Source organism: Anomaloglossus baeobatrachus, chromosome 11 (assembly GCF_048569485.1).
Source record: "Anomaloglossus baeobatrachus isolate aAnoBae1 chromosome 11, aAnoBae1.hap1, whole genome shotgun sequence".
In the NCBI taxonomy this organism is placed as follows: Eukaryota; Metazoa; Chordata; class Amphibia; order Anura; family Aromobatidae; genus Anomaloglossus; species Anomaloglossus baeobatrachus.
Window position 1 is genome coordinate 123666049 of NC_134363.1, and position 20397 is coordinate 123686445.

General features: G+C 44.8%; 1 protein-coding gene across 2 annotated transcripts in view; it reads right to left on the minus strand.

Moving 5' to 3' along the window:
- The window catches only part of MMEL1 (membrane metalloendopeptidase like 1), a 450309-nt gene that overhangs the window by 23221 nt on the left and 406691 nt on the right, over positions 1-20397 (minus strand). For both annotated transcript variants that reach the window (XM_075329400.1, XM_075329399.1), the window contains exons 14-17: positions 20138-20236; positions 7113-7196; positions 5445-5548; positions 386-444 (exon numbers count right to left, since the gene is read on the minus strand). In XM_075329400.1, coding sequence (XP_075185515.1) covers positions 386-444; positions 5445-5548; positions 7113-7196; positions 20138-20236 — 346 coding nt within the window. The remainder of the gene's footprint in view (positions 1-385; positions 445-5444; positions 5549-7112; positions 7197-20137; positions 20237-20397) is intronic.

The following is a 20397-nucleotide window of genomic DNA, read 5'->3' on the forward strand; positions in this document are numbered from 1 at the left end:
ACATACACCAGCACCCCAGCACACTGGCAGTCTGACTGCAACCACTCACAGATGCTGCTGTCACAGAGGGTGGGCGGTGGAAGCAGTGAACGAACAATGAGCGGTCCCGGAAGCAGTGTGACAGTCATGCAAAGACTCAGTAGGTAAAATAGTTCAGCTTTAATCTTCCTTTTGCTTCCTTTTGCAGATACCTCGCCCTTACTAACACCATTTTACAGCCCTCAAGTTAAGGTTCCCATAGACTTATATGGGGTTCGGGGTTTGGGCTCAAGTCTGGCCCCAATACGGCTTTTTTTTCTTCTTCTTTTTTTAAGTCCAGTCGGACAACTGCAGGTTTGCCCATCTCTAGTCAACACCAATTAAGACCCTTTTTTTAGTAACTCACCAATCTGATTCCGATTAGGGGAATAGAAGGCATCAGCCACTGCTGCACCAATTATCCAACTAAAACAGAGTAACACATGGACAGTGATTACAATAACATCTCCAGTGCTCTGTATTTTATTTATTTCTGTACATTCAGATGGAAAATAGTGTAAAATAAATATATTTTGAGTCAACCAGATGCATAACTTAGACTCCAGGACCCAATACAGATTTTGTCACAGCTCTACCAACCTAACGTGTCATTCATAATACTGATGTTTCATATAGAAAAGAAGGCCATTGAGACCCCAAAGGTACCGAGGCCCAGAAAAGTCAATTGTTGACATATCTGTAAATGTGCCCTTGGTGGTAGTTGACCTTTATACATATACAGCTTTGGCTGTAGTTGACCTTGTTGATTTTGATTACATTTTTTAATGATCCCGATGAGTCTTGGTAGAATTTTTTTTCTCTTGGTTCTTTTTGTGTTTACCCAATATTAAAGAGATATGTGCAATATGCACCCAGAACCATGAGCATTCTGGGTGCATATGTCTAATTCCAGCCTAACTGTCTCTGTATCTTGTAGCATAGATGAAGAGATCTTTAGAAAATGTATTTCTAAAGATCCTTCATTATATGTGTACCGCCCCGCGCTCGGCTGCAGTCGAGCCGCTCGGATCCAGGCTTGTTGGTGGGTGGCTCGAGTGCCTCCGGACCCGGGGTCACTTCGCTCTGAAAGGGGGTGCTGGCGCTTTTTGGTGGAGGTTGGGTAGGTGCATGGCCGGAGCCGCGCTTGAGTTCGTGACGCCACCCACGGGTCATGGTGAAGTTGGACACCACCGCTGCGATTACTGGGCACCCGGGGGAGATGGTGGTGCAGCAAGATGTTAACCCCTCCGTGGGTAGGGGTGATGGCCCCGGGAACCGTTGGGGATAACTGGGCGGTGCAGGGCGGTGCGTGGCCGGATGGCACTGTTGTACTCACGGTTATTGACACACACAAGTCTCTGGTAAACCAAGTTGATGGTGGTCGGTGCCTGCAGCCGGCTGCGTCTGGTCCCCCACCCGGTTCAGTGGTCTTGGCCTTTCTCCTGCACCGTGTTGTGTATCTGTGGACTGCCTGCGCTTCAGCGACGGGAGTCCACTCCCCGGCTTTGTGAATGTCGGGAGAGCCCTTTTGCCCGCAGACGCTGGCCCATGGGATCTCTCTGCCTGTGCGTTGGTTTTCTATCCCCCTCGGTGGGCTGTTGTCTTCAGTCAGGACTTGGGTGGGAAAGGACCTATAGTCCAGATCGCAATCAGTTAATTAACTCAGTCCAGTAGATTTTGGACCTCGTTTCAGGGTCTGAGTACCCCCCTGTGTGCTCCGGTTTCTGAGTCGGTTCCCCGGGTCAGTACCGGCGGGCCACTACCCTGTCCTGGTCCACCACAGTTCCACCGAGCCGTCTTCCTGGCTCCTGCAGGCTGAGGCCACCGTTTGCCTCCTAGCCAAAGGTGCCCGGGCTCCAACCCCGGCACCTGTCAGACTGTCACAGGCCTGTCCTACAGGCCTGACCTCCTCCACTGCTCAATTCTAAAACTGATCTGCCTGTGTTTCCTGCCTCAGGCCCCCTGAACTCCTCGGTGGGCATGGCCAACCGCCTGGCTCCGCCCCTGGTGTGTCCATCAAGCACTGAGGGAGGTGACTAGGTTTTAATGGTTGGCTGATGACACCTTATTGGGGGACAGGTGTAGTGCGGGGGTCTGTGACTACCTGGCTAGTCCAGGGCATCACATATGCTAATAAGCGCAGAGACTAGTCGCAATACGCTAGTCCCCCCCAACTAGTGCGCCCTCTTTGCATGGGGCGTGCTAACGTGCTATTCAATGCCCTGCATCATCGGCGGTGATGCGCATACCTGTGTCTGTTCTTACCGCCTCAGATGCCGAGATTAGGGTCAGAAGTCCCTGGCACTTCTGGTCATGTGAAATAGACCTCTCAGAAGTAAGGACGCATACACCTGATCATGCACACTGACCCTAAACTCAGTGTCTGAGGGGGTGAAAATGGACACAATTATGCCCATGACAGCCGAAGACACTGGGCAATGGGCATTGAATAGTATGTTAGCATGTCCCTGTGGGCGTGCTAACATTCTAAGAGGGCAGACTAGTCAGGGGAACTAACGTCATTGCGACTAGTTTCTGCGCTTATTAGCATATCATAAAGAATCTTTAGAAATAGTTTTTCTAAAGATCTCTTTATCTATGCTGCTATAGCCTGGGACAGTTAGGCACTGATTAGCAATATACACCTACTGTAGAACTGCTCTTGGTTCTGGGTGCATTTTGCACCTGACAGGTTCCCTTTAAAGGTTTTGTTTTTCGTTTTCAGTGTCCTCTCTTAGGACATTTTCAGTCATTGGAGGGTGGTTGAAGTTCAGGATTCTCTTCTATTTACCAAACAAAGAGCAGGTACAAAAGAGCTAGAAGACCTAGCACAAAGGCAGACCATTGATGTCAATAGGGACAACATGTAAAACATTATATTTTCTCTGTGATGATGCTGCAGATAAAGATAAAGGAATTGCCCACTACTGGACAACTCCAGTTATTCATTTCAGGACCCCAATCAAAAGAAAAACATTCTACAGTATATTCAGTTCCCGGAGAGTGCCATGTGCTGGCTGCAGCTAATTAGCAGCCACTCACTCATCAACTGCAGCCTTCACCAGTTTTTTAGACCGGATATCTGTCTTGACGGAAGACTGATGAGCTGCAGCATAACAGCGGCTGCTCTTGGCTGTAGCCAGCACAAGACAAAACAAACCATCTCAATCTCTGGGAACTGTGGCACTAACACCACTGGAACAGCACCACTCTTTTTATTGTATTTGGGGTCCTGAAGCGACTAAGGCCTCTTTCACACATCAGTTTTTTTCCATCAGTCAAAATCCGTTTTGTAACTGATGCGACAGATCTTGTAAAAAAAAAACTGATCCGTCGTACCAGCCTAAGGCTCTGTGCGCACTGGGAAGTGGAATTTTCTTGAGAAAATTCCGCATGCCCTCAAAGATTACCGCACCCGCGGTAAAAAACCGCGGGAAACCGCACCCGAAAACCGCATGCGGTTTGCCGCGGTTTGCTGCGGTTTTACCGCGGTATTATTCGCGGTATTGCCGCGGTTTTGCCGCGTGCGGGTTGGGATGTGCTTTATTGCATTCAATGCAATAAAGCACATTGAAGAAAAAAAAAAAAAAAAAGTCATTTAATTCTGATAGTAGATAGACAGAAGAATAGATAGAGGGATAGATAGATAGATAGATAGGTAGATAGACAGAGGGATAGATAGATAGATAGAGAGATAGATGACAGATCGCTGCATTTCCCACGGTCGGCAGTGAGTTCACATTACCGGCCGTGGGAAATGACCGGTAATTACCTCTGCTGCTTTCATTCAGCGCTGTGTCTGTGACAGTCGCGGCTGGATGGAAGCAGCGCTGGACGTCGGACCTGGATTACGCCGGAGCTTTGGTGCGGGAGGGGTTAATAAAATGGTGAACGAGGCTTGTTTGTTTTATTTAAAATAAAGGATTTTTCGGTGTCTGTTTTTTTCACTTTACTTACGGGTTGATCATGTCAGCTGTCACATAGACGCTGCCATGATCAAGCCTGGGGTTAATGGCGGTGGTCCCCCACCATCATTAACCCCTTGTATTACCTTGCCACCACTGCTACACGGTGGCAAGAAGAGCCGAGGACACTCCGGCAGTGCCGCATATTGCATGCGACAGTCCCGGGGCAGCTGCGGCTGATATTCTCGGCTGCCGGAGGGGGAGTGAGGCAGGGGACATTACCCCTGCCCCTCTCCCTCCCCAGCCTGAGAATACCGGGCCGCCGCTGTGTGCTTACCTCGGCTGGACGGTGAATATGCAGCGGAGCCCACGTTCTTTTTTTTCTATATTTCTGTTTCTTTCTATGTGTGTTCTATGTGTCTGTGTCTATGTGATCTATGTCTGTGATGTCTGTGTGTGTGATCTGTGTGTGTTTACTCTGCACGGCTTCCTCTTCCTGTAATGACATCACTTCCCTGCAAAACCGCAAGCAAGTGATGCACATTACCGGAGGTAAACCGCAAAATACCGCAGGGAATAACGCAGGAAAACGCAGTGAACCGCACAGAATTTGCTGCCTGCGTTATTCCCTGCGGGATTTCTTGATTAACATTGAGTCAATGGAGTGAAATCCCGCAGCGCTGTGCGGAAAAGAAGTGACATGCACTTGTTTTTGCTGCGGGATTCCCGCAGCAAAACACGCAGCTGTCAAATTCCGCCCAGTGCGCACAGGATTTTTTTTCTCCATAGGATTTGCTGGTGATTCACTGCAGAGATGTTATGAACATTTTCTGCAGCGAAACATGCAGCAAATCCGCGGCAAAATCCGCGAAAAATCCGGTAAGTGCGCACATAGCCTAACAGTGGTTTTTACCCATTCTGGGCATGCTCAGATACAAAAAACGGAGTCCGTCGCCGGAATGCGTCATTTGACGGATTGCGAAGGATCCTGTGCACATAGGCTTCCATCCTAAAAAAAGATGGACGGTGACGGATCTGTTTTTTCGACATTCACAAAAAACGTTGCTGTGGACGTTGCTTCCGTCGGCTGCACAGACAATTTTTGATGGATCCGTCATACGACAGATGAAACGTTAGACCATCTGTTGCAATCCGTCGCTAATACAAGCCAATGAGAAAAAAACAGATCCAGCGCTGGATCCGTTTTTTTCACAGTTCGACGGATTGCGACTGATGGCAAAAAACTGATGTGTGAAAGGAGCCTAAGCTGGGGTTGTCTAATAGTGGACAGCCCCTATAAACACTTGCCATATGGTTCCCTAACACACTACAACAGAAAATGGGCTCACGAAAAATGGGCACCATGTTCTCAGCTTCTACCAACATTGGATTGTCCACTTTGTTACAGGAGCCCAATATTAGGCTCTGAGAACGTGACAATACCAATGTACCGAGACCTTCCGCATTGCCTGTTGGGTTCCCTTTTAAATGTATCAAAACATTTTAGTACTTAATACATACGCATCAGGGTCGACCGGCTCTCTTAGCTTTTTTAGACTCTTTTGTGCTGTTGCTTTTAAGATTTCCAGTATGTTCTCAAAGTATTTCTCTTCACTAAAGTTCAACTGCGGAGAAAAGAAGAAGAAAAAAAATCTGCGTTTCATGCATTAGATGTATCCAGCTTGAACTGTGTTTTTTATGAGGCCATTATATTTGTCAGGCTGACTTTCAATACTATTCAGCCTGTGAAAGCATTGCAATTATGCTGACCTTCCCTCTCCCGTATAAGCATTTTATGAAAGCGCTCAGAGCTGTCACAAGTACTGTTCAAGTTACTGCAAATCAAAGGAACTCCTGCCAGATGTCTGTGACCTGGAGAAGATGACTTGAGCCGCAGGAGTCAAAACCAATGACACTTAGAGTTATTTTAAAATGCGCGGCGGTGAAGAGCTGTCTTTCTATCTTGAGTCGTTATGTCACAATTAAAAATGATTTCAACCTTTCATCCAAAGGAAAAACAGAAATTGGGGAGAACATGGTAACAAGCACACACAGAACTAAAGCTGTCATTATCTACCGGGGAGGCGTAAGAACAGCGGCACAAACTGCATTAGGGGCCCAGCTGTGACCCCAACACTGAGTCATCTCAGTTCTCTTTCATAATCGTGTGACCTTCATATTTAGAAAACAGAACGATAATCCTTTAAACATGTTTTGTAAAACCAATCCTCGTTGCAATTTAGCTCGTGTTCCTGCACCCAGTGTCCAAAGGTATTGCACCCCTGACTCTACAATCTAATTGTTTGTGGTCCATATTGTCCAGTGGTTTGTGGCACCATATATATTGGTGTTCAGTTTATTAGCAGGTACTGCCCTTATGCAATCTCGAGGGCTAGGATACTGTCATGTGATGTTCAGCTCTGCACGCACCTGGTGGAACAAGCAACCTGAGGCTGGTGGATTGTTCAGCCAGAGCCGGACATCGGCTGATTCAGGTTCTCTGGTCTTCAACCCTGCAGGAGTTAACTGCTGCAGAATCAGGTTGCTAATTGTCACATGCAGCTGTCTCCTCCCTATTTAAAGCCCGTCTTTCTTCCTGATAGCTTCAGCATATGTTCAGTTATTTCGGTCTTGGTGGTTATTCTGTTTATGGTGATCCATGTTGTCCTTTTGAGTGGTGTGAGCGTTCCCCTGTTGTACCTTCCTCCCCTCTTCTGTTGTTTTCCAATACACATATTGTCTCTCATGTGTTTTGAGTGCAGTGTGTACGAATTTCAGTTCTCCCTTGTCCGTTGTGGGTTTGTATCATTGTGTTTTCCGGCCCGCCCCAAGGGAGAGGAAGTGGGGGAGTAAAATCAGGGCTCAGACAGGAGTTAGGGTCACGCTGTGGGCTCAGACTTCGCTACCCTCAAGCCTACCATCTCCGAGATAAGAGACAGCGCAAGGTCCCAAGTCTGATGGCCAGCATAGGGGCCCCTGTCCTGTCATTACATACCCTGTGACAGAAACATTTCATTCCATCAAATTGGCAGAAAAGAGAGGATGTTCTTCGACAGTCTCACGTTCCTCCAGGCCACATGTATACTGGCACTAATTTCCACCCACTACCCAGTCTTGTTGTTTGCCACCATTGTTACATCTTAGAAGAGTAAGAAGACAAACCCAATTACTTGCTGTTTTGGTACTTACTGAAGCTGATTCATGGTCCAATTTATCATTTTGATCTTCCAGAATATAGTCTGGATAACCAATTTGCTCCTTGATTGACAGTGCCTATAAAACAGTAAGGGCAATAACATTGTGAGGATGCCATTCATGTACGCAGCGGTTCTGAACTCACCGGTTCCCACTGCTCATTACGTTACACTCTGCAAATGTCACATGTAGAGAAAGCCAGGTGTAATAATAATTTCTCTAAGAAAAGTGCTTTTTCCATGGTAGTTAGACCTGACATAAAGTTGTCACTGTAGATAGGTTTAGTACAAGTGCAACAAGACAATAATGACTCCAGTATTCTTTGTAGAAAAATAGAGTATGATTTATGTGACACAGAGCTCTAAATATGTGGCATGGAGAAATTAATGATAGAGATTACTATCTACTTTTCATACATGGTATTTTCCAGGTAACTAAACTTATAAACTCATAGTAAGGGCAGGGGCAGACAGCCACAGATTCTATCATCCGAGAGAATCAGGACGACACTCCAAGTATCAACACAGCATGATCAGATTGTGTGAGAAGAAGATGGAGAACAAAGTTTCTCCACCTTCTTCATTGTATCAGTGTGCAGAAATCAGACTGCATTCAGATGTCATCCGAGTGCGGTCTGATGATTTCCACATATTCATTGACTTGCATGGCGAGTGCGATCTGAATATTGTATGAAACTTAACCTTGTGGCGATTTTCTCTGACATGATCATAGCCTCGTAGCCTAACATTGGTCTGAGTGTGATGCAATGTTTTGTCTGATTGCACTTAGACCTAAAATACGGTCATCTGCCCAGGCCCAAAATGGGACGAAATACACAACTTATCTGTTACAGCAAGCAGAGTGGTGTACATATGCTAAATAAAAAGTCTACTAGTCTGTAAACAGCTCTACTTGTGTTCGAGCTTAAATAAGCACTTCTTCACACTGGCTTAAGCAATTGTTGGGGATCTCTGAACTCAGGATCCGACTGATCAACACTATTAAACTGAGGTTAAATGTAATATATAAAGCTGAGTGTATGTGTGTGTGTGTGTATGTATGCATGTACTGTATGTATGTGTGTATGTATATGTGTTTGTAGGCCCGCTAAAGGAATCCGCACCATCGCATTTACAATCATAAAATTTTGCAGACGCCTCATGTGACTCAGGGAATGTCATAGCTATGTTTTGACAGGAAAATTTAACCCCGCGCTCTACAGTTACTCTCCAAAAAACCTGCCTCCATTAAAGAAAGAAAGAGACAGAGACAGACAAAGACAGGCAGAGACAGACAGGGAAAGAGATAGACCTAGAATGAGACAGACCTGTAATCCTGGAATGAGACAGACGGGGAAAGAGACAGACGGGGAAAGAGACAGATGGGGAAAGAGACTGACAAAGAAACACAGAGATAGAGAGATACAGACAGACACAGAGATAGAGAGAGAGACAGACAAAGTGACAAAAAGCAAGATAGACAGACAGACAGAGAGATAGACACAGACATGGATAGAGATAGAGACACACATAGATAGAGACAGACAGAGACAGACAGACATGGACAGACAGAGACAGACAGACACACACAGACACAGAGACAAACTCACAGAGACACACACAGAGACACAAACAGAGACAGACACACACACAGACAGACACGTGGCTATTAGTGATGAGCGAGTACTAAAAAGCTCGGGTGCTCGAGGCTCGGGCCGAGCATCCCAAGATACTCGTGTACTCGGCCCGAGCACCGAGCCCAATGTTATCCTATGGGAGACCCGAGTATTTTTATGAAATGACCCCCCGGCAGCATGTAGAAACCCTAAAAATGTCACAAACGTCTCAGAAGAGTGCTCAAATGACATGGCAACAGCATGGGGAAGACCCCTTGAAGCATTTATCACTCAAAAGTCACAGCTGTGAACAATTTTGTCCGCGTTTTACGCCATTTTTACGGACTCACCAGAAAACTTTCAAAAATGACACCAAAATGAATTTTCATGGCGGAAATGTTAAGGGCACATACCCAATAGTGAGATAGAGCTGGTGTATGTTACTTTTGGAGATTACATGAAAGATTTTACGTGAAAACATTGTGTGGCACTCCGATGTCCCTGAGAAGAGACGTACATGAAGGCCTCTTGAGTCTAATGTGCCCATTTTGAGGAAGTGAGTCTTTGTAGTATTTTCCTTTGCCAGGGCAGTCCAAAATTGTGAGGTTCACCAATGCCCCTGCATACAGACGTGCATGAGGGCCTGTAAACCTGAAGTGCCCATTGTAAGGAAGTGGGTCTATTGTAGTATAGCCCTTAGGCAGGGCAGCCAAAAATTGGGAGGCTCCACATTGTCCCTGGATAGAGACGTGCATGATGGCCTGTAAACCTGAAGTGCCCATTGTAAGGAAGTGGGTCTATTGTAGTATAGCCCTTTGGCAGGGCAGCCAAAAATTGGGAGGCTCCACATTGTCCCTGGATAGAGACGTGCAAGAGGGCCTGTAAACCTGAAGTGCCCATTGTAAGGAAGTGGGTCTATTGTAGTATAGCCCTTTGGCAGGGCAGCCAAAAATTGGGAGGCTCCACATTGTCCCTGGATAGAGATGTGCATGAGGGCCTCAAAACATTGTTCCCATTGCAAAGGAGCGGGTCTCCTGTCGTTGTAAATGCAGCTACAATAGACCCACTTCCTTAGAATGGGCACTTCAGGTTTACAGGCCATCATGCACGTCTCTATCCAGGGACAATGTGGAGCCTCCCAATTTTTGGCTGCCCTGCCAAAGGGCTATACTACAATAGACTCACTTCCTTACAATGGGCACTTCAGGTTTACAGGCCCTCATGCACGTCTGTATGCAGGGGCATTGGTGAACCTCACAATTTAGGACTGCCCTGGCAAAGGAAAATACTACAAAGACTCACTTCCTCAAAATGGGCACATTAGACTCAAGAGGCCTTCATGTACGTCTCTTCTCAGGGACATCGGAGTGCCACACAATGTTTTCACGTAAAATCTTTCATGTAATCTCCAAAAGTAACATACACCAGCTCTATCTCACTATTGGGTATGTGCCCTTAACATTTCCGCCATGAAAATTCATTTTGGTGTCATTTTTGAAAGTTTTCTGGTGAGTCCGTAAAAATGGCGTAAAACGCAGACAAAATTGTTCACAGCTTGTTTTTAAATGCAAGCACGGACGCAATAAGAACCTAACAGGTTTTTAGGAGCGACAATTACTGAGAAGTTTGACACTATCAGACACTGCTGACTGACGTGTATTATACACTACACTTGTGCGTTATATACTAGTTTGTGCAAAACGCACACAAGTGCACCTGTACGCTGCCACCGACAGGCACACACGTGCGGTTTTTAAATGCACGCACGGACGCACTAAGAACCTAACAGCTTTTTAGGAGCGACAATTACTGAGAAGTCTGACACTATCTGGACTGTTTTAGACTGTGTACACCAGCCCCAGATATGGTGATGAAGGCTGGAATACGGTCACCACTAGGAATGGCTATATACCCTGCCTGCCTGCCTGTATACTGCTACAATAGTCCTGACAAGGACTCTTCTGGTCACTAGCCTGTATTCCGACCTGGCTATACCCTGCCTGCCCTGCCTGTATACAGCAACAATAGTCCTGAGAAGGACTCTGCTCCTGTACTCCGACCTGGCTATACCCTGCCTGTCTGTATACAACTAGAATAGTCCTGAGAAGGACTTCTGGTCACACTGTTTGCAGCCCTGCTCCGGAACTAACTATAAAGGGCCGCAAACCTTTCCCTGAAGCAGCAACACTCTCCCTACACTGAATGTCTGGATGGCTGTGTGCAGAGCACAGCGCGCCCACCGGTATAAAGGCTCGGTCACGCTGTGCAGGCCGGCCAATCACTGCAATTCCACAACTAACAGGGTTGTGGCATTGCAGTGGTCTGCCAGCCAATCCCTGCATGAGGGCTGGCTCTCAAAAGAGTGCCAACATGCAGGGATGAAGACCACGAGTACAGCACGAGTATCGCGAGATTACTCGGTCCCCGCCGAGTAGCCCGAGTACAGTGATACTCATGCGAGTACCGAGTAGTGACAAGCATACTCGCTCATCACTAGTGGCTATGTTTGAGTAATTTAGCTCTACAGGTAAGAATAATTAAGAGGAATCTGTCATCAGGTTTTTGCTCGCCCATCTGGGAGTAGTATAATGTACGGGCAGAGACCCTGATTCCAGCGATGTGCCACTTTCTGAGCTGTTTGCTGTCATTCTGATAAAATCAATGTTTTCTCTGCTGCAGATCTAAAAGTTACACAGAGCACATGAATATGCTGGACTACCTGCAGCACGCCAAGTAGTCCTGTAATGATAATCTACTGCTGATTAATCAGTGATTTTATCAAAACTACACTAAGCAGCCCAGTAAGTGACACATCGCTGGAATCAGGATCTCTGCCCTTATGTTATGCTGCTCTCAGATTAGGTGGCAAACACCTGGTGGTAGATTCCCTTTATTTGAGCTCTTAGGAGTTACCTTGATTTCTGCTTTGATTACTAATAAAATGTGATGTTAGCTAAAGCCTGCTTTACACATTACGATTCTGCATACGATATCGTATGCGATCGTAACCGCCCCCATCGTATGTGCGACATGTTCAATTTTGTTGAACGTGCCGCACAAACGATTAACCCCCGTCACACGTACTTACCCATCCATATGACCTTGATGTGGGCGGCGAACGTCCACTTCCTGGAGTGGGAGGGACGTTCGGCGTCACATCGACGTCACGCGGCAGCCGGCCAATAGAAGCGGAGGGGCGTAGATGAGCGGGACGTAAACATCCCGCCCACCTCCTTCATTCCGCATTGCCGGTGGGAGCTGCAGGACGCAGGTATAAGATTTGTTCATCGTTCCCGGGATGTCACACACTGTGATGTGTGCTACCCCGGGTACGATGAACAATCTGACGTTCAATTCATGAGGAATGAACGACGTGCGTGCGATGAACGTTTTACCGATCAATCGCAATCGCACGTAGCTGTCACACACTACAATGTACCTTACGATGCCGGATGTGCGTCACTTACGACGTGACCCCGCCGACACATCGTAAGATACATTGCAGCGTGTAAAGCAGGCTTAAGTAACGATTATTGACACAATCTAACACAACTAATTACACACTACGTGCTGTATTGTTCATGTCTTCCTGAGCAGGATGAGTTATCATCCACAACTCAGAAGGAAAAAATAATGTCTACCCTTCAATTTAAAACCTTTTCTCTTTCCCAGAAATAACCTTCACCAAATGTCAGTACTTTTAGGATATTTTGGATGCACAGCTCTTTTCAGCTCATGGCCTTGAGGCAAAAAAGGAACCCCAATCCATGATGCTCCCTTCACCATTCTTCACAGTTAAGATAAAGTTTTGGCGCTGGTGCGTAGTGTTCCTTTTCCTCCAAACAAAGTTCATTTATGACGAGATGTTCTTTTATCTCATCTGTCTATAAAACTTTTCCCCAGAAGCATTGTGGAACATGCAGGTGGCCTGCGGCAAACTTTTGAACGGCTACAATGTTTTGGGGTTCTTTGGGACAGCATGTTCTGTCTTTGAGATGTCCTTCCATGAACACCATTCTTTTTCATTGTTTTGTTACTACTTGAAATATAAACAAAGGTTTTTCAGTTTGTACATTTTGAATTGTATCTCATTAATTGAAACTCCTTTGCCAATTACTTCTTGGAAAAGTCACTAATGGTGTATTGACTGAGACTGCAGTGGTCATGCTACTTTACCTGCCATCATCATGATCGTCCGCACAGTCTTGCAGGTGAAACAGGTGTTTCCCTGCAAGATTAAGTGATTGTGCAGGGAACAGTGAAAAGACCACAGTGGCACTGGGCTGATATGGTTAAAAGCCACAGAATGACCACTGTGTGTGAACGTAGCCTTAAGGCCGCTTTACACGCAGCAACATCGCTAAAGCGTTGTCGTTGGGGGTCACGGAAATTGTGACGCACATCCGGCATCGTTAGCGATGTCGTTGCGTGTGAAACCAACGTGCGATCTGAAAGGGTCACAAAATCGTTCAAAATCCCTCATCGCTGACATACCCCCCTATTCCCAATTATCGTTGCTACTGCAGGTACGATGTTGTTCGTCGTTCCTGCGGCAGCACACATCGCTACGTGTGACACCGCAGGAACGAGGAACCTCTCCTTACCTGCGTCCCGCCCGCAATGAGGAAGGAAGGAGGTGGGCGGGATGTTCCGGACGCTCATCTCCGCCCCTCAATTTTGATTGGGCGGTCGCTTAGTGACGTCGCTGTGACGCCGAACGAACCACCCCCTTAGAAAGGAGGCGGTTCGCCGGTCACAGCGACGTCGCTAGGCATGTAAGTAGTGTGACGGGTGTGAGCGATGTTGTGCGCCACGGGCAGCGATTTGCCTGTGTCGCACAACCGATGGGGGAGGGTACCCACGCTAGCGATATCAGTAACGATATCGCAGCGTGTAAAGCAGCCTTTAGGCTACATGCGCACGCTGCATCTTTTTGTGTTCACAAACTGCAGCCAAAACTGCACCTTGTCAAGAGAGAGCCTGGAAATGTCACAAAAAATGCTTGTAATTGAAGGTGCATTTTTGCTGCGTTTTCGGTACGTTTTTGCTGCGTTTTTCACAACATGCGTTTTTGCTGCATTTTTGTGACAAATGTTGACAAAAACGCAGGAAGAATGAACATGCTGAATTTTTTTGTCACAAACTTTTGACAAATAAAACACTGACAAACTGCAATATGCGCATAGAAAATCTGACTTCTCATAGACTTTGCTGGGAAGTCAAATGTCAGAAAGTTCTGACAACAAAACTGCAGCCAAAAACGCAGCAAAAACGCAGCAAAAAACGCAGCGTGCGCATGTAGCCTACGATTTTTGTTGGGTGAAATAATCTTTCAGTTTGCTTAAAAACTTAGTTTTAGTTTAATTATTTTTTTTTTTACTATTTTTTAATTTAATTTGCACTGTAGAGGTTTATTGAATGTACTCAATAAAAGATGTGAACAAAACAACTGTGCCTGTCAGATTATTTAAGCAGAGCCATATTCATGAACGAGCAGTCCTAGGAACACTTGTTTCCCAAATATTGCCCTGTTTACACATAACAAAATGCTTGTTTGTCGGGTGAAATGATTTTTAAGCTTGGCAGTATGGTTGCTTAAAACCTGTAACGCTGAACTTCACTCCTCCAAGCAAGCTTACTTGAACATCCTCATCACCTCATTATCCAACATCCTCTTTGAAACGTTTCATTCCCTCCTCCGTCCACAAGTGCAGATCCCAACCACCAACTTCAGCGTTGACGATCTGGCAAATTACTTCAAAGAACAAAATGCTTGTTTGTCGGATGAAATGATTTTTAAGCTCGGCAGTTTATCACAGAACAATTATATTAATTATCATTCTTTGAGCATGGAAGGGCAGTTGACCTATCTAAACAGGTCATTACATGTCAACAGATCAGCTGACATGTAGTCAATCAGTGCTCGTTTAACACTAGTGGTCTGACAGCTACTTCGATCCAGATGGCAACCACCCCACCTCCAGAAAAAATAGGGCGTTAAGTTCAACCATTATTGTGGGCAAGTTTTTGAGGGTTTTGTAAGAGACTTCATGTGGGAGTTTCTCCATAAAAATCATCTCATAACTCAACATCAACATGTGTTTATGAAGAATTGAACCAACAAACTGATCAAGGTTGGTACATAAATAAGAACAATGGGACTATGAGGAAACATGTTACAACTGACTCAGTGAGAAGAAACAGAGGGTTACTAATGGAAACACTCTGATTGGTTATAGCTACCAGTGGGGAACCCAGGGGTCAGTATTGGGTCCTCTTTTTAAAATATTTATTAATGACCATGTAGAGGACATAGACTAAAATTTCAAGATTTGAAGATGATACTAAGCTTTCCATGGAAATCAAAGTAGAGAAGGATCATTTATTTTTAAAGTGGAATATGGGAAGGTGAAGGCTTGGGCATAGAAATGGCAATTGAAGTTTAACATAGATAAATATATAAACTTAATTCTCTGTAAAGAACTGCCACCCAGCTCAGGACACCCCCATTTACCACAGTTATAGGAATATACGTGTCATTGATACTCATAAACTTAAGAAAAATTTGCAGTCAACATTGGCCCCAATCACCTCATTATGCCCTGACTGCTCTGAAACATTTTAATGAAATACTGGAAGTGCCCTGGATGAAGCTGCACCTCCTACACATAGAATAACTTGGCATAGAAGATGGAAACCCTGTTACATGGTGCGAACACGTTTTCTCCAGTGGTGCTCCAGGTGCATCGAACGTCTGTGAAGAAACTCCAATTTGACCAGAGTTTTGATCCATTATAAGATTGTGCTTAAAACCTACAACGCTGAACTTCACCTCTCCAAGCAAGCTTACTTTAACATCCTCATCACCTCATTATCCAATATCCTCTTTGAAACTTTTCATTCCCTCCCCAGTCCACGAGTGCAGATCCCAACCACCAAGTTCAGCGTTGACAATCTGGCAAATTACTTCAAAGAACAAAAAGGAGCATGTCCCACAAGAAATTTTCTCCAAATCCCCCAATATCAGACATTTTTTCCCTCCTGTACTTCATCTAGCTCATTTTCTGTCTTTGAAACAGTCACAGGAGAAGAAGTCACCAGGCTCCTTGCATCTTCTAGCATACTACCTGCACCAGTCACCCTATTCCTTCATGTCTCCTTCAATCCCTTTCCCCAGCTGTCACCACTCACCTAACTAAAATATTTCATCTTTTTCTCATCTGGTATCTTTCTCTCCTCCTTCAAACATGCTAGCACAAAGTCATTACTTAAAAAAATTACTTAAAAAAAAATCATCCCTTGCCCAAAACTGCACTGCTAGTTACAGACATATCTAATTGCCCCTTCATCTCTAAACTTTTGGAAAGTTTGGTCAACTCCCATCTAATTCGCTACCTCTCAGATAACTATCTTTTTGGCCATCTACAATCCAGTTTCAGCTTCTTACACTCTACTGAAACTACCCTTACTAACATCTCTAACGATCTAAGCTAAATCTAATGGTCACTACTCCCTGTTGATTCTCCAGGATCTCTCTGCTGCATTCAACATTGTGGATCACAAGATGCTCCTCACTATGCTCCCCTCTATTGGGCTCAATGACACTGCTATCTCCTGTTTCTACTATCTCTCTGACAGCTCCTTTACTGTACTTTTTGCCAGCTCTTCTTCCCCTTATTATCAGGGTCCTCATGGCTCTGTCCTAGGCCCCCTCCTCTTCTCTCTGTACACCACCCCATTGGACAAACCATCAGCAGATTTGGTTTCCAGTATTATCTCTATGTTGATGACACCTAATTATACCTCTCTTCTCCTGACATCACCCCACCTTAATACAAAATATCAGGGATAGTCTGTCTCCTGTCTCTAGCACCATGTCCTCCATCTATCAAAAACTAAATTTGTCAGAAACGGAATTTCTTGTATTTCCGTCCTCTACTAACCTTCATAAACCCAATACTGTATTACCTTTTCCATATGTGGTTCTACCATTAGTCTCAAGCAGGACGCACGCTGTCTTGGGTAATATTTGACTTAGAACTTTCCTTCACACTCCCCACATCCGAAAACTCTCTCACTCATGTCACCTACACCTCAAAAACATCTGTAGAGTTTGACCTTTTCCTGTCTTTGACTTTTCAAAAACTCTTAATGTCGCTCTTTTTTATTCTCATTTGAACTATTACAATTATCTACTTATCGGTCCCCCTCTTACTAAACTCTCACCTCTCCAATCCATCCTAAATGCAGCAGCCAGGATCATATTCCTCTCCAACCGCTACACAGGTGCCTGTATCCCAGGAGTCGGGAACCTATGGCTCGCGAGCCAGATGTGGCTCTTTTGATGGCTGCATCTGGCTCACAGACAAATCTTTAATAAAAAAAAAATACAGTATTTTCCAGTTTATAAGATTCACTTTTTCTCTCCCAAAACTGGGGGAAAAATGGGGATGTGTCTTACAAATTGCATATGGCTTACCGGGGTGGCAGTGGTGGCGCAGGGTCGGCAATACTGCGGGCTCGTGGGGTGTCACGGCAGCGAGCCCGCAGTAGCCGGCGGACTGCGGGCTGCTTTGAATCTCCTGCAGTTGACGAGATCAACTTTAAGAAAATTGCCGCGGAGGTGGCGAGTGCGCCGATAGAACGCCGCGGCCATATTCTTAAAGTCCATTGCGCCGATCTGCGCATGCGCTGCAGCCATTTTATTGAAGTTGACCTTGTCAACTACGGGAGATTCAAAGCAGCCCAAAGTCTGCCGGCTACTGCGGGCTCACCGCTGCGACACCCCACAAGCCCACAGAAGTATCGCCAACCCTCTGTACACTGACCCTCTTGAGCTGAGACACCCTCTCCTCTGTGCTCACAACATCGCCTACCCTGCCTCATGGGACCTTCTGAGATGCTCCACCACTGCCTCTCCTCTTCGTGAGTATGGCTCTCACGGAATTACATTTTAAAATATGTGGTGTTCATGGCTCTCAGCCAAAAAAGTTCCTGACCCCTGCTCTGTCCTGTGCCAGTCACTGCACTGGTTGATCATCTGCTACAGAGTGCAATATAAACTTCTCTCTCTCAACCACAAAGCACTCCACAGTTCTTTACCGCCCTACATCTCCTCCCTTATCTCTGTCTATCGCCCTCCATTTTAATAATCTAAGTCTAAAATCCTCAACAATCCAAACCTCTCACTCCTGTCTCTAAATCCCGCTTTACACACTACAATATATCTTACAATGTGTCGGCGGGGTCACGTCGTAAGTGACGCACATCGGGCATCGTAAGGTACATTGTAGCATGTAACAGCTACGTGCGATTGCGATTGAACGGTAAAACGTCGTTCATTTCTCATAAATTGAACGTCAGGTTGCTCATCGCAGTGTGTGACACCCCGGGAACGGTGAACAGATCTTACCTGCGTCCTGCGGCTCCCGGCCAGTAATGCAGAAGGAAGGAGGTGGGCAGGATGTTTACGTCCCGCTCATCTCCGTCCCTCCGCTTCTATTGGCCGGCTGCCGTGTGACATTGATGTGACGCCGAATGTCCCTCCCACTCCAGGAAGTGGATGTTCGCCGCCCACTTCGAGGTCATATGGACGGGTAAGTACGTGTGACGGGGGTTAATCGTTTGTGCGGCACATTCAACAAAATTGAACGTGCTGCACATACGATGGGGGCGGTTATGATCGCATACAATATCGTATGCTGGATTGTAAGGTGTAAAGCAGGCTTTAGACTTTTCACGAGCTCTGCCAATTTTCTGGGTACCGCACCATAGAAAGACAATGCAATAAAAAATGGTCAAAACATTGCATGTACCCTTAAATGGTATGAATAAGAGGGTGATCTTATAACAATATACAGTACATGATAAGACAGTAAAGATCTTCCTAATAATCTTTTTACACCTACACCTATGTCTTCAATAGTGACAAGGGGGCATCCTCTAAATCTAGAGAAAATAAGTTTTAATCAAAACCACAGACGCAGATTCTTTACTGTAAAAGCAGTGAGATTATGGAACTCTCTGCCCCATGATGTTGTAATTGGCTGATTCCCTAAACAAGTTCTGGAAAGACATGGATGCCTTTTTTGATACATATAATATTACAGGTTAACGGCACTAGATTCTATGATAGGGAACTAGTCTGATTGCCACAGGTTGGGCCGATAAGGAATTTTTCAAGAATGGACCGTTTAGCATCTGCCTTCCTTTAGATCAACATAACAGGTTATAGGTTGAAGTTGATGATGTTTTATCAATCTTAATATTTTAATTTTAGCGTGTTTGGAGCTTTGTATTAGAAAAAAAAACAAGCTATGAAGATGTGTAAAGAAATAAATTGGTGTAGAATGTTAGACGTAATGAGGACAGGATGTTAAAAGCTTGATATTCACTTAAAGGGCAAATCAGAGGAGATATCCGTCATTATTATCATTCCCCAAGATTCATCATTGTTGTAGGAATGTAAATGTTCTACACGAGGAGTTGTTTTCTTTTCTTGTTTTGATATTGTCAGTTTACGAGAATTTCCAAACCAAGACCTGTCTCGAAGCTGAAGCAGAACAAGCCAGGAGAAGACCACACAGCAGGAGAAGCAGAATGAGCTCGTCCATCACTGTCTCATTTATTAAACATTGGAATTCTTGATAGAAGACTCAATGAATAGTCTAATTAAGACTTTAAAGTTATTTTTTAAAGGGGCTCTCCATTTTAAAATTGTATTTTTCCTATAGGGTTCCAGAGGTATAAAATAACATATGGAGCTGTAGACATGACAACATCTGTGAAGCCTATCAACAAAGACCGGAGAAGACATCTCTGGACCCGGGAAGGGTGATAAACAGCTCTGTTTATTTTATAGATCTACAATCCTATGGAAAAAATAATATTTTAAAATTACAATACCACTTTACCCTCTGTATTTTTCATTATCTACATGGAGTGTGGTCAGTTTCCTGATTTCGATCAGTTGCCCAAGGAGTCCTTCAGAACCGTAAATGTAAATCTTGATTCTGACTAAAGGAACATCAGATTTTAGTTAAAAGACCAAGATAATAAACTTAGATTATAATAAAAAAAGATAACAATAATTGTATGGACATTAGGAGGATAATTATTAATGGTTGTGTGTTGTGTGGTCATGTTAGAACCACTCATCTAGGATTCCTACATTACTGAACCAAATTAGAAGAAGGCCATTTGGCCATTAATGACCAATAACTTGCCAGTGGCTACGGTATCATATAATAGGTCTATCACAAGACAGAACACACCATTAAGGATTAATAGGAACCTGGTAGAAAAAAACAAGAGTGCTCATGAAAATAACCATGTAGACCATATTATTGAGGGTTGATTGAAGCTTCTGTCATATTTTATATGTGATGATTTTGAGGTTACTGACCTTTTCTCTTGCTTTTTCTTTTGACGTCCCATCCATCCACTGTAATTCATCCAAAGTCTCAATAAAAACTTCACGGACTTTATTTATGAGATCGCTAATCTAGAACGTTGCGAAAAGATCCAGTATAAATGAATGCATATCCACAAAGGTTGATATAAATATATAAATCTGACGTCTTTGTCAAAAAAACAGAACAGAATAGTGTTGCTACTCGTCAGAAGTTATCTAATACTACCAAGAGTTTCATAACCTTACTCAAA